Source organism: Pteropus medius, unplaced genomic scaffold, assembly GCF_902729225.1.
Source record: "Pteropus medius unplaced genomic scaffold, Ma_sr-lr_union100, whole genome shotgun sequence".
Classification (NCBI taxonomy): Eukaryota; Metazoa; Chordata; class Mammalia; order Chiroptera; family Pteropodidae; genus Pteropus; species Pteropus medius.
In genome coordinates, this window is record NW_024349799.1 from 4,723,982 (window position 1) to 4,750,757 (window position 26,776).

Below are 26,776 nucleotides of genomic sequence, written 5' to 3' on the forward strand. Positions count from 1 at the left end.
TAAGGACTTAGAAATTAGAGAAATAAATTTGCCCTCAATTAAACTGTGAAATCTTTAAAACCTTTACTAATAGTAGCTATAACATTTATTACATGAATACTACATTCTAGGGACTATGCTAAGTCCTTTACATGTATTATTATAAATAGCTCATTTAGTAACTTGTTGAGGGTAGATATTTTTATTCTCAGAGAAGTTACATTTATTATTCTTCAGTTGTAAATAATGGAAACGTACTGGCAATTTAAACCAAAAAGAATGTATTGAAAAGATGTCAACAACTTACAGAAACAACAGGAAGGCAGAAGAAGCCAGCTAGGAAATGTATGACCTAGTTTAGTTCCAGAGAGCCAGACTGCAGGGACCATAGGTATGGTCTCATGGTGGGAGCCCATAGAGATGAAATAACTGTCACCCTTCTTTATTTCTTGCTCAGGATTCAAAGTCTGGGGAGAAAGTATTCTATTGACCTGTGTCTGACCCCAGTTTGTGTTTGAATCTGTGAGACGAAGTCACTGGGGTTGTCTTTGACTTGTGCAAGAAGAGGCCAGGAATCTGGTTTTAACATCCTGCCGAAACTACATACAATGGAGGAGAAGTAATTCCCTCAGAGAGACTGAGATGCTGCTAGGAAAGGGGTATAGCTCCCGTGCAACCAAAAACAAGGTGTGCACATTGTAATTTGTGATTTGCTCTAAGTCGTGTTACTAGGAAACAGCTTATCAGGAATTCAAAATAAGTCTTAACTCCAGAGCCATGCTCTTAATTATATTAATGAAGTGGTTCCCAACTTGGGACAATTTTGCCTCCAGGGGACATTTAGCAATTTGGAGATATTTTGGTCATCACAACTGTAGGGACTTTACCCACTGGCATCTAGTGGGTAAAGGTCAGATATGTTGTTAAACATCCTAAAATGTACATTACAGTCTCCTATAACAAAGAATTATTTGGCCCAAAACAATAATATTGAGGTTAGAAACTCTAACCTGAGAAAATATAGCATAGAGCTATATTCTTAAAATGAAGTGTTGGTAAGAAATGCAGTATGGAGGAAAAAGGATGGTCAAAATGGAGCAAACTTCAGTGTAACCACTCAAACCCCATTCAAGTAGAGGGTTATTCTTAGATTGGTCTTGATATCTGATCCTTATTGTGGAAATGGTTACATTAGGCTTTGTCAGTCTGATATTAAAATTTTGAATCATAAACTCTTATCTGATTTCATTCACATCAAATATAAACATGTTGATAATTGAATCTCAAGTACTTTAGTTACAGCCAGGTACAAATGTCTTGTCTTGATGGAAGTTATAGTTCTCATTGTAAATTCGTATGTTGTCTTTGTGATTTTTATGTATCAATTTCTTATGAGATTTGTTAGTTAATATCCCCCATGTAATTAAGTGTAGAACACTCAAACTTCTGAGCCTCCAAGTTCAAGTTGCTAAATTTTGTATGAATTCATGCAGATAAATGTCTCTATGGTAGTTTTTAACCAATTCTTTGACACTCCTCCCATCAGAAGTGGGGTGTATTATGTCCCCTTTTCTTGAATCTGAATGGGCTTATTACTGTTTTGATGAATAGAGTACTACAGAAGTAATGCTATTAACTTTTGACACCAGGTCATATAAAGCTATACACCTTCTCTTTATTCATTGGAACATTCACTCTTGGAAGCCTAAGCTATCATATTGGAATCATTACATGTAGGCATTATAATTGACAGCTCTAGCTGAGTTCCCAGTCAGCAGCCAGCTTCCACTGCCAGTTTGGCAACACAATCAAATTAATACCTTGAAAACAATTTACATACTAGTCATTTTTCCACTCAATTTTTTCAATATAAATGAAAAAATAATGTGAGTGAGTCATCGTAGACATCTAGTCTATTTGAGCCTTTGGATGACTGTATCCCCAACCAACTGGTATCTGACTACAACCTCATGAGACCTGCAAGTGAGAACCACCTAGATGAGCCCAGTCAACCAATAGAGCTGTGAAATGTAGTAAAATGGTTTTTGTTACAGTCACTGAGTTTTGAGGTAGTTGGTTATGCAGCAGTAGATACCAAGAACAGCCAGTTTGGAGCCTTTCTGAGTGGGTTGCTGGCTCTTCCCAAGTTGCCTTAGAATTTCAGATCTTCCTTTATAGTGTCTTAGCTCCTTCTGTTCATCTTCATTCCCACTGTCACGGGTCTTTTCTGTACTCATTATCTCCCATTGCCCAAATGATCTTTCAGCCTTGAGTCTCTCTTCTTTAATCCATCCTGCACTCATCTGAAAGAATGTATATTAAATTTTCTTAAAACATAGTTTTCATAATATATCTTTCAAACTCATTTTTTTGCTAATACTTGGAACAAATTATTGTAATTCCATCTCCCAGCATAGCTTAGATCTAATCTTGAACTTTTGCCCATGCCCATAGGCTTTATACCTTAAAGAAGGTATTGGCATATTTTTGGCATATTGGCAAATTATTGGCATATTTTTATAGAGATACAAAAATTTCAGAATTTTATATGACAAATATATTTGAAATGTTAATAATTTTTATGCAAAGGACCCAAGTTTATTTTGCATAGACACTTTGATTTGCTGTCTTTATGCAAATAACTACAATTTATTGTACTGATATAACGGGAAGTAGAGGTTTATCAAATCTTAATAATCTTCAACTTGCAGAATTACTGGAAACCACATGTGCTATATTGGTGCCAGATATGTCATTTATAGATCACTCTTTCATAAAGCAGAAAACCACTTCATATGCCCAAATCATTTCCTTTCTGGAGATGATACACTGTGTCAGCATGGTTACCATGTGTGGTAATTGATAATGTCTGTGCCACATGGCTTACTTCTAACCTTGTCCAACACAGCTATTCTACCACCTATGATTACCATATGTTACAGCACACTAGGTTAATGGAATCATTTCCATCTTCCCTTCTAGGCACAAATGTCATTGTGGCTCAATTCCATCAGCGCCACTCTCAATGAAGAATAAAGTGTTCAGTATTATCTGAGCATAGAAGACATCTTTGTGTAGAGTTTTCATATTTAGTTGACTGTTTAACTTTAATTTTAAAAGGTAGTTGGATTTTTTGATGAATGCTCCAGAGTGGGGAATGGGCACCTGCCTACTAAAATAGAACATGATCAATATCACTCTCAATTCTTGAATCATATAAGAAGTATAAGAACAAAGTAGGTATATGTATGTATATATCTATCAGATTTTTTTTTAATATTTATAACCAAGCAAGTATTAACTGGAGATAAATTGAGAAGTTAATCAATTTTTCTTAGTTACAAGCATCAATTATTTACCATATATCAAATATTTCATTAACTTTAAAAAAATTAAGACTTTTAAAAGTAATTTTAGATTTACAAAGAGTAGAAAGGATGTTCCATATATTCCCTCTCCCACACCCCTACCACAGTTTCCTGAATTAACATCTTAGTGAGGTACATTTATTACAATTGATGAGCCAATACTGATACATTATTATTAACTAAAATACATATTTTGCATTGGAGTTCGCTCTTTGTGTTGTACATCCTATAGATTTTGACAAATGTCTAATAATATATATCCACCCTTACACAGAATAGTTTTTGCTGCCCTAAAAATCCCCTTTCCTCCCTCCCCTTGGGCTCTTGGCAACCTATTCATAACTTTTAATTCTAGGAAATCATTTACTGCTAATTTCAAGTAAGTTCAGCGTTCTAGTAGCACCTTTGAAGACCTAAAACTTGCTTTAATGTCAGCTTGATCCATTTATAGTTCTTTTATGTATATATGTAATCCATTTTATAGTGCTTCAAAGTATTATTTGTTATTGTATTAATTGAGATCCAGTTAAGAAAACAGAGGAAGGGACTGAGCTACTGAAGTATGACCTCAGTTAACTAATTTATCTTTTCCCAGATTCCAAGGAATTCATACTGTGAAATCAAAACCATGTTGTTTTTTGGGGTTAGAATTTGCACTGAAACACTGGTCCAGTCCATTGACCCTATTTGGGTGATCCCTATTTTGCAGAGTGTCTGTAGGAAATTCAGATAACTGAATATCTATTCAGTTATAGTCGGCATGTACCAGATGTATAAGTAGTCTGGCCCATATTTTCAACTTAGTAGAACAAATAGGAAATCTTTTTAAAAAAATAATTCCTTTTGCAGAAAGCCTGAAAGAAGAAAAGAACCCCTAAATAAAACTATTTAAGAGTTTTAAAAAAAAAATAAAAAGAAAACAGGATAGAATACAGGGAATTGGTTACACAAGCGATAGAAGAGCTAAAAAGCCGAAAGGAAAAGTGAGTCAGTGTCTTAGTTCATTTGGGCTGCTTTAACAAAAATACCATAAACTGGATGGATTATAAACAGCAGAAATGTATTTCTCACAGTTTTAGAGACTCCGGCCCATTCAGTGTCTGGTTCACAGACAGCCGTCTTTTTACTATGTCCTCACATGGCAGAAGGGGAGAGAGGTCTCTTTTGGACCCTTTTTTTAAGGACACCAAATCCCATGTATGAGGGTTCCACCCTGATGACCTAATTACCTCCCAAAGGCCCTACTTCCTAATATCATCACCCACCTTAAGGTTAGGATTTCAACATACGAATTTTGGGAGTACAGAAATATTCAGTCCATAGCAGGCTAGATTAGGAAGCTAGAAGCCACTCCAATTCTAGGCTGATGGACAAATGGAAGATGATAATGTTTCTAGAGGTCTGGGGCTGGTGTCACAAGCAAAAGCTGGAATCCCAGTAGACATGATCAGGGGAGCAAAGCTACAAAGGAAATGCAGCAGGTTATGGACTGAGGGAATAGGGAAAAAATGTTCTGGTTTTTCTCCTTTCCTTCTAGCTTCCAATTTCCTGCCAATTCCTCTTACGGGGTAAATCTCAGTTGAAAGTCAGCTGTCAAGAAACATGCTGAGAGGTAAACCCATATTTATATGGGCAAATAATTTTCAACAAAGAAGCCAAAAACATACAGTGGAGAAAGGAAAGCCTCTTCAATAAATGGTCTGGAAAGCCACCTGCAGAAGAATGAAACTAGACTGTGGTCTATCCCACACACCAAAATTAACTCAAAATGGATTAAGGACCTGAATATAAGAACTGAAACAATAAAATGCATAGAAGAAAACATAGGAACTAAACTCAAGGACCTTAGTCTTAAAGAGAATTTTATAAATTTGATCTCAAAAGCAAGAGAAGTGAAAGCTAAAATAAATGAATGGGACTACATCAAACTAAAAAGCTTTTGCTCAACAAAAATCGTCAACAAGGTAAAGAGAGAACCATCTGAATAAGAAAATATATTTGCAAGCAACACCTCCAATAAAGGCCTAATATCCAAAATATACAAAGAACTCATACAACTCAACAACAACAACAAAAAAAACAAATGATCAAAAAATGGGCAGAGGACATACAAATGGCCAACAAATACATGAAAAGATGCTCAGCATCGCTAGCTATTAGGGAAATGCAAATCAAAACCATAATGAGATACCATCTCACACCTGTTAGAATAGCTATAATTAACAGGACAAGTAATTACAAATGTTAGGATGCAGAGAAAAAAGAACCCTTATACACTGCTGGTGGGACTGCAAATTGGTACAGCCACTATGGAAAACAGTATGGAGGTTCCTCAAAAAACTAAGAATTGATCTACCATATGATCCAGCAATCCCTCTACTGGGTATTTACCCCCAAAGACTTGAAAACTCATCTCCAAAAAGATATTTGCACACCAGTGTTCATAGCAGCATTATTCACAGTGACCAGGACATGGAAGCAACCGAAGTGTCCTACAATAGATGATTAGCTAAAGAAGCTGTGGTACATATATACAATGGAATATTACTCAGCCATAAGAAGAGATGAAATACTGCCATTTGTGACAACATGGATGGATCTTGAGATGATCATGCTAAGCAAAATAAGCCAGACAGAAAAAGTTGAAAATCACATGATATCACTTATATGTGGGATATAAACCTAAAACCAACAAATGAGCAGTACAAACAAAGACTCATGGACATGGACTATAGGCTAGTGGTTATCAGAGGACTATAGACTAGTGGTTACCAGTGGGGTGGGAGAGGAGTGGGGAGGTAGACGGGGTAAAGGGGTCAAATATAGGGTTTAAGGGGAGGGTGAAGTGGGCAAAGGGGATCAAATATATGGTAGCTGAAGGAAACTGGACTTTGGGTGGTAAATACACAATAGAATATACAGATGTCAAATGATAATGTACACCTGAAAATTATTGGGATAACCAATGTTACCCCAATAAACAAATAAAAATTAAAAAAAGACGAAACATTCTGAATATAGCCTGAAAGAGTTGCCCCACTCCCACCCCAAATACAGAGCAGAACAAGGGAGGAGAAAAAGTGGATATGATAGCAAAAAGGACAAGGAGTAACAATAATCAATTTTTAACTTTAAAAATCAACTTTATTAAAGTGTAATTTACATATATCCTTACTGAAAATGTATGCTTCAATAATTTTTGACAAATGAATACACCTATATAACTACCTAGTTAAGATACAGAACATTTAATCAGTCCACAAAAGTTCCCTCTCCTCTGCCCTAAGACCCAAACAACCATTAATCTGCTTTCTGTCACTATAGTTTTGCCTGTTTTAGGATTTCCTATAAATGAGATCACAGAGTATATACTCTTTTGTGCCTGGATTTTTTTCACTCAGCATGTTTCTGAGGTTCATTCATGTTGTTATGTTTATCAGTAGTTCGTTTCTTTTTATTGCTGAATAGTATTCCATTGTATGAATAAATATACCACAGGTTATTCATTCACCTATTGATGGACATCAGGGTTATTTTCAAGTTTATGAATAAAACTATTGCTAACATGTACAAGGGTTTTTTGTGGTGTGTATGTACATGTGTTTGGTGGACATGTTTTCATTTCTTGGGGGTAAATATTTGGGAGAGGAATTGATGGGTCATATGATAGTAAACTGCCAAACTCAACTGTTCTTTTTAATCTTATATCATTATTACCATAAGTGTCCATGAAAGCACATTGTGCATTTCCGCCAAAGAGTTAAGGGTTAGAGGGAAAACAATTTTTATGAGAAAAAAATATCTCAACAATCTCAAAAATAAATTAATACCTTTGATAACATATGCTTTCATAGTTCAATATTTTTAGAAAGTAAGAGGATTAGGGAAGTATAAGAGGAGACGAACTGAAAAAGGAAAGTAAAGCAATGCAAAATAATGACTTAAAAGACTTCTTGACAATGGCAAAATCATCCTACACAGCTGCTCTGAGATCTCAGCACTGCTGTCAGCAACCTTCTGGCAAAGGTACTCTGTCAAATGGATGCAGTAGGATCCATACCGATCTTTTGTGAAGGAATACCTTTATTAATATAAGCAAACACGCCTCCCATTTCAGTAATATAGTGGTGTGGGCTTTTTCTTTTACTGTTAGTAGTAATGTTTCCCCAACATATAACATTTCCCTTTGATATGTGGGTTGAGTCATAAATGAATGTCACAAATATATGTCATCTAAATGAGGAAGGCAACTACATTACAAAGTAGGAAGGTGTAGCTTGATATGAATTGTTACAGTTGACAGCTATGTATTCTTAAACTAAATGTCACCATATCAAATTCTGAGATATTAAATCGTTGGAATGTTAAATTGTGGACATTTAATTTTGCAGTCTTAAAAGTTTTGTTAGTCTTCTGTAGACATTCTGAAATGGAAATGAACAGGTAGATTGAAAACAAAGACAAATGAAGAGTTTTAAAGACTTTCTTGGAATCTCAGAAGTTGTTTTACACTGGTGATATTTTAAACAATAAACGTATAAATACATTTAGCTCATCTGAAAACAGACTTATTTATTGGGTCTTCCCGATTACTTTTGAGACAGAAATAAATATAGAGGACTCATGTGCATTACTCACTATAAACTTTCTATCATGTATTTAATTTCAAGCAGGGAGAGAGAATGAATGTCTATTTTACATGATGCTATAATGTACACTAGTGAGCTCAACCCACTTAATCTTAAAATAACAGTATCAGGTCAGGGATTTAGAATACAGTATTATATGAAAACAGTTGGCAGGGAGACTCCTTCTGCCATTAATAACTGACTAGAAATGGTATTTCATACTCTAAATCCAACTGAAACCCAGAAATAATAAATGGAGAGAATGGGGTGGATAATATGTGAACATGTTTTTCAAAGTAGAAAAAGAATCAGTATGTTTTTGCTGAATTATATGCTGCCATGGACATGGCAGTATGCAGTAAGGATGCTATCATCTATACAGCTGTATAACAACATAGCTTCTCCCTCTCCCAACCCCCAAGTATGGCTTGAAAATAATAGGTTTGTGTGTAGTTTGGTAAGAAAATTAGAATAATTTAAAGTCGTTTCAGTTTCAATCTAAGGGGGAAAAAAGGCTATGGGATTGGGAAGAAGAGCAAACAGAATGTGAAAAAATACATATTATGTAATAAAGTATATGTATTATGCACAGTCTAAAGGGGTGTCTTGGTGTGCTGGAAAACTAATGGCTTTGCAGTGAAAAGACCTGGATTTAATCCTTGTTGCATCACTTGTGCGTGACCTTGAGCAAAGTCACAATGTCTTTAAGGTTCAGTTTCCTCAACTATAAAATGGAATCATAATGCTAATGTCTTCTACCTTGAGGCACTATTGTAAGGATTAAAGGGTGAAAAACGACTTGTAAACTATAAAGCCCTATAAAAATAAGGCTTTATAAACATTGTACTGTTGAATCTTCAGAGACAGAGAAAAGGAAAAAAGTCTAGAAAGCTTTGGTGGATAACAACCTGAGTTCTAATTCCAATGTCATGAGTAGCTTTGACACCTCAAAGTGAGCAAAGTACTTAATCTTACTCGATTTTCTTCTTTGTGAGAAATGAGGATAACACCACTTTACGGAATCAAATGAGAAGGTGTGCAAAGGAACCCAACCGCTTGCTAGGTGTTTGATACCTTTTCCCTCACCAAACTACTTATTTAAAGGAACAAAAAAAGGTGTTCACACTTTTGGTACATTTCAACAGATAAAGACACTAAAGCAAGGCAGGAACGGATAAGGAAAATTGAGGTAAATTCAATCAAAGTGGGAACCAACAGCTAGACATGGAGATGTCATAGTTCACTTCATCCACTTGAGGCTAGGGTATCCATTCAAGAAAGACATTCAGGGTTGGAGAGCGGGCGAGTCGAACGTCTTTTCGACTACGCGGACTCGACGGGAGGGACCCTGAAATTCTTAATTAGAGCAGGTTGCTATGGCGATAGTCTCTAGGCAGCGTGGGTTGAGCTCTCTGGAGGGCTAGAGGGTGGGCCTCCGCTGGACCCTGAGCGCGCGCCCGCTACCAACTTTCCCTCCAGACCGGAGGGGCGGCGCGCTCCGCCCCCGACCCCGGGCCGCGCACGTCGTCGCTCGGCAGCGCGCACGCCTGCGGGAGCCCTCTCCAAGCAACCTAGTGCTGATCGCTCGTGCCGGTGCGGCCGTTAACCGCCCTTGCGGGAGCCGGAGGCTCAAGAGCAGCCCCCTCCCCTTCCTGGGCTTCCCCCCACCCACTTTCCGGTCGGCCCCGGGGCATGAGCAGCGATGGCCGGCTGCAGCCCGGAGGAGAAAACTTACCGGCGCTTCCTGGAGCTATTCCTGGGCGAGTTTCGCGGACCCTGCGGCGGCGGCGAGCCGGAGCCAGAACCCGAACCCGAGTCGGAGCCCGAGCCCGAGCCCGAACTGGTAGCGGCTGAGGGGGCCGAGGCTTCGGTCGAAGAGCCTGGGGAGGAGGCGGTCACGATAGCCGCGACGAAGGAGGGGGAGCAAGAGCAAGACCCCGAACCCGAGGAGGAGGCGGTCGAGGAGGAGGCGGTGGCGGCGGCGGAGGGCGAGGAAGAGGAGGCGGCGGCCGCCCCGGGGCAGTCGGCTGTGCCGCCGCTGCCGCAGCCCCAGCTGCCGCCGCTGCCCCCGCTCCCGCGGCCGCTGTCGGAGCGCATCACCCGCGAAGAGGTGGAGGGCGAGAGCCTGGACCTGTGCCTGCAGCAGCTCTACAAATAGTTAAGTAGCGGGGCTCGGCCAGGGGTGGGCCCGCTGTCCCTGCCTCGTCCGCCCCTCAAACTGCTCTTTTCCGCTCTTCACCCCCCACCCTTCCACACCCGCGCTGGGCGCCGCTGAAAGCGCCCCCACTGCTCGGAGTCCAGCGGTGGGCTGCGAGCTGCCCACGCCCGCCCGGGTCCCCGCGCCCTCCCGCTGGCCCCGGCCCCTTCTTCCCGCTTCACTTCGACCGCCCACTTCTTGCTGCACTTCACACACCCTTTCTCCTTCGTGCCTCGAAGGTCCTTTCTTCCAGTCTTGAGAGCTCCCTCTTCTTCCCAGCTCCCTTCCTCCCGGAGGTGTTCTTCCCTCTGTCCGTCTTTTTCCCAGTCTGAGTGCCTTGTTGTTTGGCGGCGTTAAGAGACGCGTCTCGGTTCTAGGCTGAGCTGCGAGGTGCCTCCTGCGTAACCGCAACAATGATTGATTATAATACCGGCCCCATAGCCACATGAGGAGAGACGAGAGTAGATGTTTCCGTCAGGCGCTCAATGCTGAAAGTGTAGAGCTCTTTAAATGGCTTAATCCACAGGAGCCTAGTATCCTGGTTTAAAGATAGTTGATATTTCATGATTGAGGGAAGTGGGGAGAACTTGGGAGAGAAGGGTAAGCAAAATTTTACAAGCGAGGCTTCAGGTGAAAGATATCTGAGGAAGCCCTAATTCGTTAAAGCGGAAAAGTCAGGCTGGTTTGATAAAATTGCAATTAGGTGCAGTATTTTCAGTCCATTAAGTAGATGGGTAGGGGAGAGAAAGCAGATGGCTTCGCTACACAGATGAGAGTCGAAAATAGAAAGGTCAAGGCTTTGCCTTTCATCCCAGTTCTGTTTTTTATGGGCTTGAAATAGAAACGTTTTACAATTGTGACTCTTTTTAAATGGAATTGTTCTGAAATAATGATGGAGGAGAATATTAACAAGTTTCTGGAAACACTGGTAAACTTGGGAATCTTTTGCCATTCTGTTGATAGTTGTAATGACAGATGTTATTCTGGCCCCCCGAAAGTTTACTACTGCAAGCTTCACTGCAATTAAATTCAGACTCACTTCTTGGATTTTCACAAAAGCCAAAATTAAGAGAAGGGCCTGGAAAGTAAATGTTTTGCCTTCATCTGACCTGAAAGACAGCTGATCAAATCATTTTTCTGTTAAAACAGAAGCTTATCAATAGGCAAAAAGTATTTAACATATCTGCTGTAGAAGTGGACTGTGTTGATGTTCCACACTTTATAGGCTATTTAAAATTTAATTTTGAAATACTATTTGATTACCAAAGTAGTAATGCTTTTTGGGAAATGAAAAAAAAAAAAAATGGCGTGTGATACCACCACCCAGAGACAAACAGTATTAACATTTTATAGTCTTTCTAGTATTTGTGTAGTATCATAGAAAAGGGCTTACGAAATGTCATTTTTTTAACACTACGTAAAGACGCTTAAAACTTTCTACTAAAAAGAAAATGGAAATGTTTACCAAACTGGAAGAATTTACCTCAGCATCAGACTAACTGTATTTTGACATTTCTTATCTTTACAAATGCAGTTGCAGAATTAAACACATTTAGACATTAAAGAGTGTCCATTAAAAAGAGACTTGTTAGTTTAGAACAACCATGAACATTTGCCATTCAAGAAAGTTTTTTTAAAATAAAATCTGTATAAAGATGATGACAAGTAGATGTGTGTTTTTCCATATGGAAGGGGAGCAAGATTAATTTTAATAAACATATAAACTAGAAAAAGTATTCAATTGATAAAATGAGTATCTGAGAAAAGAAGTTTGGATCTGAAGCAAAATTTAAGTTGGAAAATATTTCGCTTTAAGTCAGAGATATTTATACTATGTTTTGTGCAGAGGCTATTAACCTATTTTTATTCAGATATAAAATGGCTGGCTTGTTTATGTAAAGTAACTTCAAGATTCTTAACAGATTTAAACAAACAAACCAAAAAAGAAAAAAAACCTTCACAGTTTAAAAAAATATATTTTTAATGCTTTTAGTTTTTATTTCATTATTTATAAAAGGAAATCAAATCACTTAGAGGAATCAATACTGGAAGACACTGTAGGGATAGATCATTTTCTCTCCAAGCATTTTATTTTACAGATGAGAAAACGATGGATCCAGATTCAGAAATGACAGATTATGTACAAATGATTACAACATTTCTCAGCATGATCAATGAACCTCAAAACTCTCCCTGACATATTTGAGATGTTTGGGTTCTCAAATTTCCTAGGAAATACTTTAAAATAATTCTGATTAGGAATATGTTGGAATCGTTTATTTGGGGAAAAATTTTTTTTTTCCAAAATATTTTTTCAAATACCCATCTAGTCTGTTTATTCTGAGAATTCTTACTATTTTTAAAAAACTCTGTCATGCTTATCAAATTGTGCCAAAGTTCTTAAGTGAAGTTACCTCGACTATATATTCACCAATTTGATAGTTGGGACTAGTGTAAAAAGAAAATAAAATTGTGTTAATGCCAATTTTATAAATCTCTACAGTGTGTTTTTTTCTGTCGGTAGTTTAGAAATATATACTATGTAGCCGCTAAGCGGACAAGTTCTCTGAAGAAAAAAATAAAGGTGCTTCTCAATACTGCCTTATGTATACACTGGTTGAAAATTTACTTTTAAAAAAAATATAGTAAATATTTTTCAATATTTTTCTTCTTTCAAAAGAGTTTTAAAATAGGAACAGCAGATATATTTATCATTCTTCATTTTGGTAAACTCAAAGCTGAGCACTAGCTAGAGATAAGCAGTTATTTAGATAAGTAAAGGATCAAGGTTTAAATGGACAGAACATAGTTATAATTAGCAACAAAAGTTATTCAGAGCAGTATTTGGGATAAAGTTTTTGCCTTTGGGCTTGAAAATGGGAAATACGTATTCAGATATTCCTCTCCTAGATAAAAACAATATGTAACATTTTGAAAGAAAAATAATTAAATATATTCTAATTACATAATATTAGAATTTCTGAGGTCAATGAGAGAATCTCTTTGAAAAAGAGATGGCGTGAGATATTTTATAGCTTTGAAATAATTTGCAGATAAAAAAATTTAAAAGTGATCTTAGAGCAAATGCGAATATGAAGCTACTTGTGTAGGTCACATGGGTCAATACTGTGTATTTTATTTCTCTGTACTTTAATGAGGATAAATCTATTAATCCCGAAGAAACAAATACTCTCAAGTCATTTCTAGAGCTACATGTCATTACATTTTTAGAGCAGTGCTTCCTTAGTTATTCATTTAGCCTGGGTTGAATTACTCAGGGAGAAGACAGATATCTTAGCAGTCTAACAAAGTTAAGTAGTTTCAGATGGCTTACGGTAGTAATGAAGGTGGGTACTTTTAAAAAATGGCTTGGAAAAGAAAATCGTTGATTATAGACACTAATAATTCATTGAATTGAATTGTGAATTATGTGAATCATTAATGACTTTGAGAAAGGTCAGAAAACCATTAAACTTTGTCTCATATATATAAATGGAAAAATACATGGATGCTATAATACTCATTTAAAACTACATCTTTTTTTCTTATTAAAAAGTAATAAATGTTCACTTTTAGAAGTGGAAAAAATTCACATTAGCAAAAAGAAGAAAATTAATGCCAGCTATTTATTGTTAACCGTACTTTTCAGATTCTTTCCTACCTCTCAGGCTTCCCCTTATTCTCTGAGGTTTTTGGTCCTTGGCCTTTTCAAGTCTGGTTGACTCGTCTGTAGTGACATCAGTCTATCCCAGGGCTTTGGTAATTGTAGTTATTCTAAGGCTCCAGATTCTATCTCCGTACATGCTTTGACTGCTAATGGAACAGCTCTACTGAGATGTCTAAAACATTTCACAAATTAAACTGTCCAAATTGAATTCAATCCTCCAACTCCCTCTATCTCCCCGCAAACAAAACTAAAACCTGATTTTCTGGTGGGTCCATCCATGATTTCACCTCTCACTGGTCACATTCAGTCAATTTTGCATTGTAAATATCTTATAAATATGCCCCTCTCCATTCCCACTGTCATTGTCATCTCTTGCTAGTTTCACTTTTCTGCAATATACTCTCCCAAGTGTAGCCAAAGTGATTCTTCTGGAATCTAGATTATGTACATTGTCTAATCGTCACCCACTTCTTAAACATTTTTACTCTTTACCTGGAGTTAGCCAGACTGCAAGGTTAAAGGTACAGTCCTGCAGACTATTAAGTCTGCCCAAGACTTCTAACTTCAGCTGCAACCAGTTAGGGTCTAACTGCAAAGTTAGAAGGAAGAGTCTATATAAGACCATTCTTCTGGCACCATTTATAAATTTTTTCTCAAAACCACCCACAGATTTCATAATTCACTAGAAAGACCCACAGAACTCCCTGAAAGCAGTTATACTAATGGATATGGTTCATTATAGGGAGAAAGATACAAATTAGAACCAGCCAAAGGAAAAGATACGTGGGACGAAATCTATGAGGGTTTCAAATAAGAAGCTTCCATTGTCCTCAAGAGATGTTTTACGCTCCTAGGATCGATGTGTAGCAATATACATGGAGTACTGCCAGCCCAAACATGTCTCTTGACCTTCAGTTTCTATTATAACTTACTAATTGGTTGCCCACATGATTGAACTTAGTTTTCAGTCTCCCCATAACTCCCTAGGTGAGGTACTACATGGTCAAGGGGCCCCCCCAACAATAACAAAGACACTCCCATTACTCCAGAAATTCCAGAGGTTTAGAGGTTACCTCTCAGGAGCCAGGGACAAAGGCCAGATCTCTCTTTAAGCAAGGCCAAATTCTTTATTATACCTTCATCACTTATCTCTCCATTGCCCTCCAGATAAAATCCACACAAGGCTTTATAATCTTGTCTGCCTTATATCTAAATCACTATCCATCCACCCCATCCCACCTCTACACGTCTAGAAACTATACTTCAGCTATTTTAGACTACTAATATATTAATTTGAATATACTGTATTGGGCTTTACCGCTGAACCTTCACACATATTATTCTTTGAGCTTGAAACACCGTGCTCCGCCAACTCCCACCTCATCCAGTTCAATCTCTTATCCATTCTTTAGGTCTCCATTTAACAGTCCTTCCTTTGTTCACCATCCTCACCCTCATAATAAGTTAGGTGTCTCTTCCATATGCCCCTCCAGAATACTCAATGCTTATTCCTTTTATAGTACTCGTTTAATTCATTATTTTATCTTTTACTAGACCAATGGATTTCAAAATGAGGTTTACCCCACTGGGATGAAGGAAGAAAATATTACAATCTATTTACTCATGTACAAAATATGAAATTAAGTGCTATTAATATTTGATATATTGATGGAGATTGGCAGCTTGTTATGACAACTGATTTCATGTCACACATGGTAAATGAGGTATCCTGATGAAGTGCAAATTTCACAGCTTACAGGAGTTGACAGTGGTACCCTCCTTCCAATTTTCAGAACCTTACAAAGTATTAGTTTACTTGTGCTGATTAAATGGATTTATTGATTATATTTCCTGGTTTTAACAGAATTAACTCTTATAAAATCACACCTGGCTTTAAAAAATCCTACAAAGAAATATTGGGTTGAACATATTTGTAATGCAAGCAAGCATAAGAAATAACAAAAGAGCCTATACTTCTTCCATCCTTAGTTAAATTAGTTTTTTAAAAAGATGATAGATATATCTGATGAGAAATCAGCAAAAATGGAATTATTAAGTAGACTATGTGAAATAGCTTACTCGAATACTGAAGAATATTTTAGAATAGTGTGAGAGTGTTGCATGCATGTGTGCATGGGTGTATATGTTGAGAGGGGGATGTGGAGGGAGGCACATACACATATGGCGGGGTTCATGATGCTCCAAATTTTTTAACGGGGTTCTTGAGCTAGTGTTTGGAAACAGTTGCATTAGATTATAAGCTACCCGTTTGCCATCATATTCCTAGGTCAATAATGACAGGCACATATACAACACAAAATAAATATTTGCTGATCCAATAAATGAACTAAGAGATTTTTAAAAAGATACTGTTCTTACTATTTTAAACTTTTTTGAATTTAGTAAATTTTGATATTCTCACATTTCAAGACTTTTTATAATAGAAAATTTAAAGTATATAAAAAGTAGAATATTGTACTTATCACCCAGCCATAATGACCAACTTGTGGCAAATCTTGCTTTCATCTATCTCCACACATCTCACCCAACCTTCCATTTTATTCTATGCAATTTTTAAATGAATACTCAATAATCACAATTTTATTCGACATTTTAGGTGTAACCAATTTGTAGTTACTCTAAGAATATCGTGAAGGTCATCCTTTAAGCAAACCTTTGATTTTTCTCAGAATATGTTCCTAGTGTTGGGACTATGGTAAAAGACATATTTAAGGCTTTGATATATAGTTTTAATATGTCCTTTAATATGGTGTTATTAGTTTGCCCTCTAAGTAGATATATATAAGAAAAAGATTATTGGCATTATGAAATAATTTAAACATTTAGAACATAATAAAGCAAAAAATCCATATACCCAGCATGCAGTTTCAACAAATTATTATAATTATTTAAGATTATTTTAAGGAAATAAAAATTTCATATGGAATTGAAAACTTTATTGTCACTCTTCTCTGAACCCATTCCCTTTTCTTTCTTCCCAGAGGTAACTGGAAATTCTAGGAATGTATACTTCTGGTCTTTATTTTTATATTTTTACTACACATGAATTTGTATGGTCTATATACAGCTTTTTTGTTTTCGTTTTAGCCTATCTTTTTTTTTTTAATACAGCACCTGGTATTCCTGGTGGTCTCCATCAAGTCTAACTAAATACCTGACCCTGCTTAGCTTCTGAGATCAGATGAGATCGGGCACATTCAGGATGGCATGGCCATAGACTTTGTAGCTATCTTGAGACTAACTTTTCAATGCATTCCATTGTATGATTGTATTATGATTTATCTAATCTATTGATGGACATTTGGGTTGTTTCTAATTTTTGCATATTACACACTATATTAGTTAATACTTGCTGCTTAACGGGTAAATCCTGAAATCTCAAAGTTTAACTTAATGTAATGTTATTTTATTTCTTGCTCACAGAGTACTTCAGTGGCGGAGGGGAGCTGTTTTTTATGGAGTGATTAAGGGACCCAGGCTAATAAGGGTCTGTCATCTTCAACCTATGGTTTCCAAGGTTGCTCTAGGCATCAGCATCCAGCCAGCAGACATAACAAGAATGGAGAATGATGTTGGATGTTTTTAGGGGCCAGTCCTTAGAAGTGGCAGATGTAATTCTCTTCACATTCCATTGACTAGAATTCAAGTCATGTGGCACCACTCCGGGCCCACATTTCCCAGCAAACAGGACTGGGAAATATAGTCACTAGCTTGGCAGTTAATTTAAGAAAGAGCTCTACACTATGGAAAAAAGATAGCTGGCAGCCTCTGCCCTACACATAATTCTATTTGGACATGTTTCCTTGTACATGTATTCATAGATTTCTTGGGTATATACCTAGAAGTGGAATTGTGAGATTGAAGTTATGTACACTTTTACTTTGTTAGATATTGTCAGTTTACTTTGTCCAGCAGTATTGTACGAGAGATCTGGTTTCTCCTGTCCTCACTAATATTAGAACTGCCATACCACTCATCTTGTATTTTTATACTGCTATGTGCCATTAATGCCACTGAACTATGTTGGAAAGAGGATAATACTTATAGCTGACTGTGATCTTGATTTTGGGCATTTTGAAAGAGGACACGTGCCTAAAAGTCTAGACCAGCACCATCCAATAGAAATATAATCGAGCCACATATATAATTTAAAATTTTCTATTAACCAAATTTTAAAAATTGAGGAGACAGATGAGTTTAGTTTTAATAATTTATTTTCTTTAATGCAATATATCCAAATGTGATATATCTAAATATATTACCATTTAAGCATGTAATGAATATTAAAATATTATTGAGATATTTTGTATTTTTTATACCAAGTTTTCAAAATCATATGTATATTTTTCACTTATCAGTTTGGAATATCACATTTCAAGTATTTAGTAGCCACATGGGGCTGGCTAGTGGCTACTGCACTGAATGGCACAAGTTTAGACTTAATAGCAAAACTTTAATTTTATAAATATCTGACATTTACTGTCAAAGTCATATTTAAATGGATTCTTACTCCAATCATCAAATACATCTGTATTTTGCCTTTGGAGGAATAGCAAGCTGAATTTATTTTCCCCAGATTTCTTTCTATGACTAGAGAATAATCTGATTTAGGTTTAGATTATTGAATGTTAATTTCTCCTTATATAGTTAATGGGTGGTAGTTTTCTATTAGTTTTGTACTGCTGTGTAACATGTTACCATAAACTTAGTGGCTTAAAACAACACTCATTTATTATCTTATAGTTCTGTAGGTCAGACATCTAGGAATGTTCAGCTGAGTTCTCTGCTTAAGGTCTCAAGTCAAAGCCAAAGTCAAGTTATAGGCCAGGCTGGACTCTTATCTCGAGACTCAGGGGAAGATTCCACTTTCCTGCCCATTCAGATTGTTAACAGAAAATAGATCCTTGCTGTAGGTTTGAGGTCCTCATTTCCTTCCTGGTTGTCGGGCTGAGTGTCACTCCTAGAAGCCACCCACATTCCTTCTCTCTCACATGGTCCTCTCTATTTTCAAACCTGCAATGGCACATCACATCCTTCTACTGCTTCAAATCTCTCTGGCTTCTCTTACTGCTAAGCAGAGAAAGCTCTCTGCTTTTAAGGGGTCTTGTGATTAGATCAGGTCCACTAAGATAATCTCCCTATCCTAAGATCAACTTGCCATATAAACATAACACAGGAATGATATCTCATTAGTAGTCAGATTTTAATGATTAGAGTGTAGCATCTTTGGAGGACCATTTTAGTAATTCTTCACATCATAGTAGAGAAACAAGATAGAAAAGCATTTTAATTATTTTGTTTAGAGGTCTTTTAATTTCACTTCTCCATAAAAGACAAATACTCTCCCATTTCTTTTTGTCTCCACTCCTACCAACCTGGTCTGGGGCAAGCTTTCATCAGCTCTTAGCTGACTGTAACAGTACTCTCAACTGTTATTTCTGGTTACCCATTTCCCTCCCTTCAATCAGTTTTTCATATAGCAATCATTTGGTCTCACCTCGATCAGCCTCTGTTGTTGCCTTGTTACTTTGCTTCAATCACAGTAGTCTTGATTTAGTTCTCAGAACCTGCCATGCTCTGTCCTGTCTCCAGTTCTCGATACTTTTGTTTTCTTTGCTGCAACTTTCTCCCTTCTCTCCAACCTGTCTAACTTAACCAGTAGGTCTTAAATCTCTCTTCCTCACAGAGGTGATTCCTTACCTATGGTCTAAATTAAATCTTGCTTTTTAGTTTTCATAGCATCCTTTACTTTATATCCACTTACCACAATTTATACCTTTACATATACATATTCTATATATATATATGTATTCATGTGTTAGTTTTTTGCTGTCTCTTCCCTAGAGTGAGGGCAACAAGTAAACAATGTTTTGTTCACCTTTGTCTATACAGCATCTAGTATAGATCCAGGCACATAGTGGGCACTCATTACCTATTTGTTGAATAAATGAACTTTTTATCTGCTAGGTCCACCAGATTGTTTCCTTTCCAAATTTTTATAGACCTATTCTCATTCCCTTCTTTCTCTTTATCATTTTCATCCTCTGCTCTCCTCTGAATGGTAGAAGAGCTTGGCTTTCTATTTTACTGTTGGTGTGTTTATTAACATTTTCAACTATGTAGCTGCAGAAATATGTTTGCAGTTCTCATTACTGATTAACACTCCACAACTTTGTAAATTAACATTTTCATGGACTTAAGAGTATTCACATATAAATTATTTGAGAATATTGTGAACAATGACAAGTTTAAGGAGTAATAATACTGTATAGAGAGTAAGGAGCTAGTTAAAAGATTGAGAGTATTTTTAATTCCTTGTATTTTCACTTAAGACTTTACCTTCTGGTGCATAGCTCTGAGGAAGACTAGTCCATTACTTTCTATCTTGGTTTAAGTCATCAAAGAAAAAAAACCGAAAGACTAATTTGCTGGTTAGAAATAGCAAAGTTAATTTTTTCCTGATGGTGTGATTCCATATGATTTATAAGATTCCTACAGAAACATTTCAGTTCTTTCATGGACTTAAAGTATTTGACCTACTTCTACCACAAAGCCCAGCTTCCCATCTTTGATCCTTATAATTTCTTATTCACACTTTTCTGCTTTGTAAATCTAAATACTAAAACTGAAAACTGCTTTTTAATAAAGCCTGTTTTTTGCAAAGTGTATTGTTTCAGTTAATATTCACCTTTGCATTAACAAGCAACAACAAAAAATATATAATGCCCTAAGATGATATATATAGTATTTATTAAATTGTTTGAGGTATATGATATATAAAATTATTTCTTAGGCTAAACTTTTAGAGGACAAGAATCATGTTGTGATGTTTTTTTAATTGAACCTAATAAGTTATCACAAATATGAGAGGTGACAGTCATTAAATCAGGCTATTACTAATTTTGCACTAAAAATGACCTTTGAAGGTTTGGGATTTGATTTCTGGAAACCCTGAATATATATTACTTCATATAGTCTTGGTTTAAGGCAGCTTATAAATACAGTCTCATCTATTACTTGAAAGACACCTGTCTTATTATTCACAATCGACTTACATACTATCAGAGGAACAAAATATTTTCAACTTTTCAGGGTCGTATGGAAAGTTAACTGTGCATCTAGAAATAATTTTCAGTTTTTTAAAACAGATCAATACAAATTTGCATTTAAATGCCCTTTGAGAGGATATTCTCTGATCTTGGATTGATAAATGTAAATATCTTTCCATAAGACTTAGTTAATAGTATAAACCTGCAGAAGTTCAGCATTTTCTGCACCTGAAGTAATTATAGAGCTAGAGGTAGTAGTTTCTGTTGTTTCTACTAGATTTATTAAAAGCTCGTTCAGGCACTGTTTTATATTTATTACCTCATTTAATCCTCACAAAAAGTATTCATTATTAGGTTCTATTATTAGCCCACTTTGCAGATGCAAAAGCCAAGGCACAGAAAGTTTAAAGAACTTTCTCAAGTTTCCACCGTCAGGAATAGCACTAGGATGTGAACTCAGGTAGACTGACTCAAGAGATAATAACTGTGAAGTTCATTTTATGATTTTCATACTGTGTTACAAACATTTCTATAGGAAAAAATCTCAGTGAATATGCAGTTCAGATGTTTGAATTTTGACCACTGCTGTTGCTTAGTTCAGGCCCTTATCACTTCTTGCTTTGATTACTTTAGCAGTGTCACAAAAAATTTGCCTGCCATTAATCTCTTTTCCTTGTAATCTAGCCTCACTGAATTTTCCGATATAATTGAATTCACAGCAATTCTCTACAGGTATCATATTATTTTTTGCCTCTGCCTTTGTAGATGCTGTTTCTCTTCATGGAATATCCACTTTCCTGGCTAACTGTAACTAACCTCCCTTTTGAGGGAGAGAGGGTGTTTGGATTTTTACTTTACCTTCTACCCCAAAAGTCCGTTTTGCTCAGGTATTACCTATAAATAAAGAGTAGTTTAAGGTTTTTGCACCAAATATTTTTCTAAATCTTGCCTGTAATGAAAGAAAAGGTCAGTAGTTAGTGCCATTTATTAAAAACAGTTTGAAATCTAGAAATTCTTTAAACAATAGACTGAAAAAATAGTTCACAACTTATATATAGTTCATAACAGTGACAAACATATCACTTCACTAAGATGCTTGAAGATATTTTTGTCCATTTTATACTTGACTAATGCTGCAATCTATTTAGATTTTTCAATTTCAATATTACTTTTAAAAATAGCCAAAGGCACCTATTTTCTATACAGTTTTAATGCCTAATGCCATCTATTCAACATAGTATCTTTTTTTGAAAGAAATCCTTTTTAATTTTTTAAAATTAAGTAAAAAGTGAAGAGAAATAGTATGTGATTTTTTTAGAAGCCAGTAAAGTACATACTGGTCATGAATAAGCAGTGGATTATAAATTAACATAAAGCAATGATCACTTGTATTTTAGCAGTTTCATGAATTACAATTCCCAATTGGGTTCATAGGCTATAACATAGTTTTGGAATCATTATCATTGTAAAATCATTATTCTTTTGCATAATGCATTCAAAAATGACTTAAAGCTTGAGTCAGAGTCAGAATTCCTTTTTAAATGTTCAAATATCCAGTTTATGTTCCATATATAATAATGTAAAACTATCCTTGACTATCAAGGAAAGGGGGAGGAAATAGGACAAGTGATATCAACTTATAGTGAAGATCTGTAAAACCGAATATTAAAATATATTGAAGATCAAGTATAAAATAAAAGCATTCTCTCAGAATGAGGCCTTACAAATACTCTTATTCGAACCAACTAATTAAACATTACAATGGAAAAGTCCATTAAATATTACGTTAAATAATTAGTATATTTTTATATTCTTACATGGGTCAAAATTACCAAACCATGAAGCTGAATTTCTTCTCATTTCCCCAAGGACTGTAAATGGAGATTTTAATTAAGCTTTGCTATGTTAAGAATTTTCTTGGTTTTAAAAAGCTGTTTATTTTACTGTAACTTTTCTAAGGGTTGTCTAAATAAAGATAGCCGTATGTGTGGCTTGGTAATTTTGTGGTTAATTTATACCATGAAGATATTATAGGTATTCAGTTCCTAAGGCATGTTCAAGAAAATCATTTGGTATTTTGTAACATGTATAATTAGTAAATTTTAAAACTAATCTGAATAAAAACAGTATCCCTTTTTTTTTTAAACTGACATTAATGGAGTTTATTTTCTTATTCACTTGTTTTCCACCTCATTACAGAAAGTATTTCAAGTGGCAAATTAATTTAACTATAATGGGAGTAATATTTATTAGTCATCAAAAAGTCATTAAGTACCTACCATATACCAAGCACTGTACTAAATGCTGCTTATACAGAAATACTTGTTCCTTTCCTCAAGAAGTGTGCAGTTTAGAGGAAAAGTCAGAGAAGTTAATCAACAAGTTACACTACAATGTGAGTATAATAAAAGTTATTGTTAACTCTTGTTTTATATAAGGCGATATACTAAGCACATTACGTGCTGTTATTTTGTTTTTAAAACAAGAAATTAATGTTTAGCAACATTAGGTAACTCATCTAAGTTCACACAGTAAGTGGTAGAATTGGTATTTGAACTCAGATGTGTCTGACTCCATAGCTTCTTATCTTGCTGCCTCTGTATGTGCACTCATAAGAATTAAGACACAGCAATGCAGAGGATTTTGTGGGGACACTGGGGTGGGTATGCCAATGTAGGCTGTTAGGTTCTGGAAGGGGATATATAAATTGAGTTTAGAAGACTAAGAATTAGCCAAGAGAAGGAGGGTGCTGAAAAGCATTCCAGCAGACACACTACCATGTGCAAAAAACATGAAAATGAGAGAATGTAACCCATTTGGGACTTGTCTTACTGTTATTTCTCTGAATAAAAGAGGGTAAATCTTCAAGAAAGACCAGAGAAATAACCCTAAAAGTTTTTATTCATTCATTTATTCAGTCAATATTGGGCACCTGTAGACTTTGTATTTACTATATCTCTGGAATTTTTAAAGTCATAGAAATGCCACTAATGTTAAACAAAATGCCACATAATCAGGAAACAGAAGAGCCCTATGATTTTTCTGCCCTCTAGTTTGTCTTATTTGGCTTTTAGAACAATGGCTTCTAAATTTTAAAATCTTTCTCTCTCTCTTTTTTCTGATCATTTCTCTCATCAATGCTACCTGATGTGAACCTGTGGAGATTTTAGAACTGAAGACTGCCTAAAGTGTTCTCATTTCAACCATGCGTAAATCTTATTTACTTCCTAAAGATTTATGAAAGGATAAGTATGTTTTTCTTATCAATATCCACTGTGTGACTTTATTTTTCAGAGGGTAAATGTACTAAAAGTACTAAAGCAGATTCATTCAAGGACTTGTCCCAAGAGATAGAAGCACATCAAGCTGCTGGATGGATATACAGGACAACACAAGACCTAGGTCTAGGTTATAAATCAACATATAAAATTTCAGAAGTAGGGAATGGTTTTTCTGATTTATTGAAGGAGTAATGTTTATCATTAGACATGTTTATCATTCAGCGAGAGAATCATTAGTTTATTTCTCTTATTTTTACAGCCTAAAGAGACAGCTTTCAACACTCACTTCACATGCTATCTCCTACTAGAAGGAGGTCTCCTGGAAGTAATTATTCCCTCCTCTGAACTCCCCAGTATTTTATCTGTGTCTTTTTAAAAGACATTGAATAATTCCTTCCTTTTTATTATGTAATTTGTATGCAAGTCTTATCTCTTCTATTAAACTGTATGTATCTTCCTTAAAGCAAAATTCAGGTTTGATCCACAGCACTAAACTTTGTACATATAAGGCACTGAGCTAATATTTAATGAATTAAAGCACAGCATCCATATCATAAACTAAATCATTAAAGCAGTGTTTCTTAAAGTGTTGGACATGAATTACGAACTTCAGAAACATCTGGAATGTTTGGTTAAAAATGCAGGTTCCTGTGTTCCTGCCCACATCTACCAAATAAGAATTTCTGTGAGTTCCAGGAATCTTGTTTTGAATAAAAATCTAGGTAATTATGATGCACACTAAAGTTTGAGAACCCACTGCCTTAGGGAGAAGATAAGAATACAAATTAAAATTAAATTTACATAAAATTGCGATGTGCTTATTTTTAAAAAAAATTTTAATTTTTTATTTTTCAGTGGAAATAAGCATACATTTAATGTTAAAAATAACATTTTGTATGTAGCAGGGTGTAAAATATAAGAAGAAAAAAATGAACAGGAAGGTATTTTCAATGTAATTTTTCTCTGTCAGTGAAGATCAATGTTCAGTATTTTGGAGCTTTTAGTGTTAAAAAGCATATTTAGATGTAAATAATTTTGAATATCGATGACCATTTTCTATGAATGCATTAGAAGTAAAGCACCATGGCTCTATAACTAAAAACTAAGAAAAGATGTATTAAACATTCTTATCTGCACATTCTTATATTGCTGTAAGCATAGATGTCTTTTAAGGCACGATTTCCTGTAATACAGTTTGTGACTAATAGTTTTATTGTTAAGAAATAGTGTGGTTTAGATAGCATTTAACAATACATATTTTTCCTTATCTTTCCTTAACAACACAGTGTATTTTAGGTTTACTTGTCTGTAAATGTTTTATCTATAATTTTTAAAATATGAAATTGTTGATAGAATGCCAGCTGTCTTGGCTTATGCATTGTTGAAGTTGATAAGGGCTAGGATAAGCTGTAGCAAGCAAGTCCAATACTGATCTTCATCTAGGCATTTCTTTTATTTCTAATATAAATCTCTTCTTGGCCTTTTGTCTGAGATCAAGTGTATTTCTAATGTGATATACTTTGGTCTTATAAACTTAAGCTGTTTTTATAATAATTATAATTATTAAGATAAGACAAGAAATGCTTAAATAGTGTTTGTAATGTAGAGCAACTGGTCCTGGTACTTTGCATATATATTTATTTAATTCTCACAACAACTAAGTGAAGTAGGCACTGTTGTTACCAGCCACACATTACATGTTTGGAACTGAGGTACTGAGTAAGAAGTCTGTCCAAGTTTGTACAGCTGGTAAGTGGCTAGGATATGAAGCCCATACAGTGTGGCTTCAGAGTCAGCATTCTTAACTACTCTATAAAAACGTTATTATTTTCTTAAACTAGCCATTAATTTGACTTTGTCTTAGTCATTATCAGGAGCATTTTCCAGCAATAAAATGGCAAATGTTTCCAAGTAAGAATTTTAAACAAATTCAGTCTACATCTAAACGTTATGTTTTTTGAATTATCTTAATGCTATTCCTACTTTTACTGATTATATGTAGTAACATCCGGCTTTCTTTACTTAAAATTAGTTGGATGTCAAGAGATTGTTTTAGCATGTCATTTTTAGTGTTTGTGATTGCAGTAATAGTCACATCTTCACTGATGGATCCAAGTAAAAATTCAGTCATTTTAATTTTTGGAAGTTATTGAAATACTTAACAGATTTTTATGAAATAAAAAAACTAGATAAATTTGCATACTGATGATTTAAAAAATTATATATAAAGATGTTTAGTAAATATATATTCTTTCTGGTAAAGGTTACTAAAGTTTTTCTTTACAAAAAGAGTGCATTTTTTTATTGATGTTTTTGTGGTACACATGAATAAAATATCTGTTCTTGACCTGTGTCATTTCTCATTTTTAATTGTATAAATTGGCCATTTTAGGTATCATTAATTGCTTTGTTTCAATAAATAAATACTGAAGATGTTATCCACCTTGTAAAAATATTTAACTAATGGATGCTATATATTAGGTTGTGTTTTAATATGTTAATGTATTTAAAGATCTCAAAACACTAACTTGTTTAAAGATTCAGTTGAATACCACCAGTCTCTGTTATAATTAGGACAGCTCAGAA

The 26,776-nt window shown here is 35.4% G+C and overlaps 1 protein-coding gene and 1 long non-coding RNA gene across 2 annotated transcripts in view; one reads left to right on the top strand and one right to left on the bottom strand.

Moving 5' to 3' along the window:
- Positions 1 to 243: 243 nt before the first annotated feature.
- Positions 244 to 11,144, bottom strand: LOC120620818 (uncharacterized). The gene is made up of 2 exons (XR_005657988.1): positions 10,389 to 11,144; positions 244 to 2,282 (listed from the first exon to the last, which is right to left on the bottom strand). It is a non-coding gene; the product is annotated as an uncharacterized LOC120620818 (long non-coding RNA).
- Positions 9,506 to 26,776, top strand: part of PPM1E (protein phosphatase, Mg2+/Mn2+ dependent 1E) — a 123,619-nt gene continuing 106,348 nt past the window's right edge. The window contains exon 1 of the mRNA XM_039885766.1: positions 9,506 to 10,132. Within this exon, the coding sequence (XP_039741700.1) occupies positions 9,678 to 10,132 (455 nt within the window). The 5' untranslated portion in view covers positions 9,506 to 9,677. The remainder of the gene's footprint in view (positions 10,133 to 26,776) is intronic.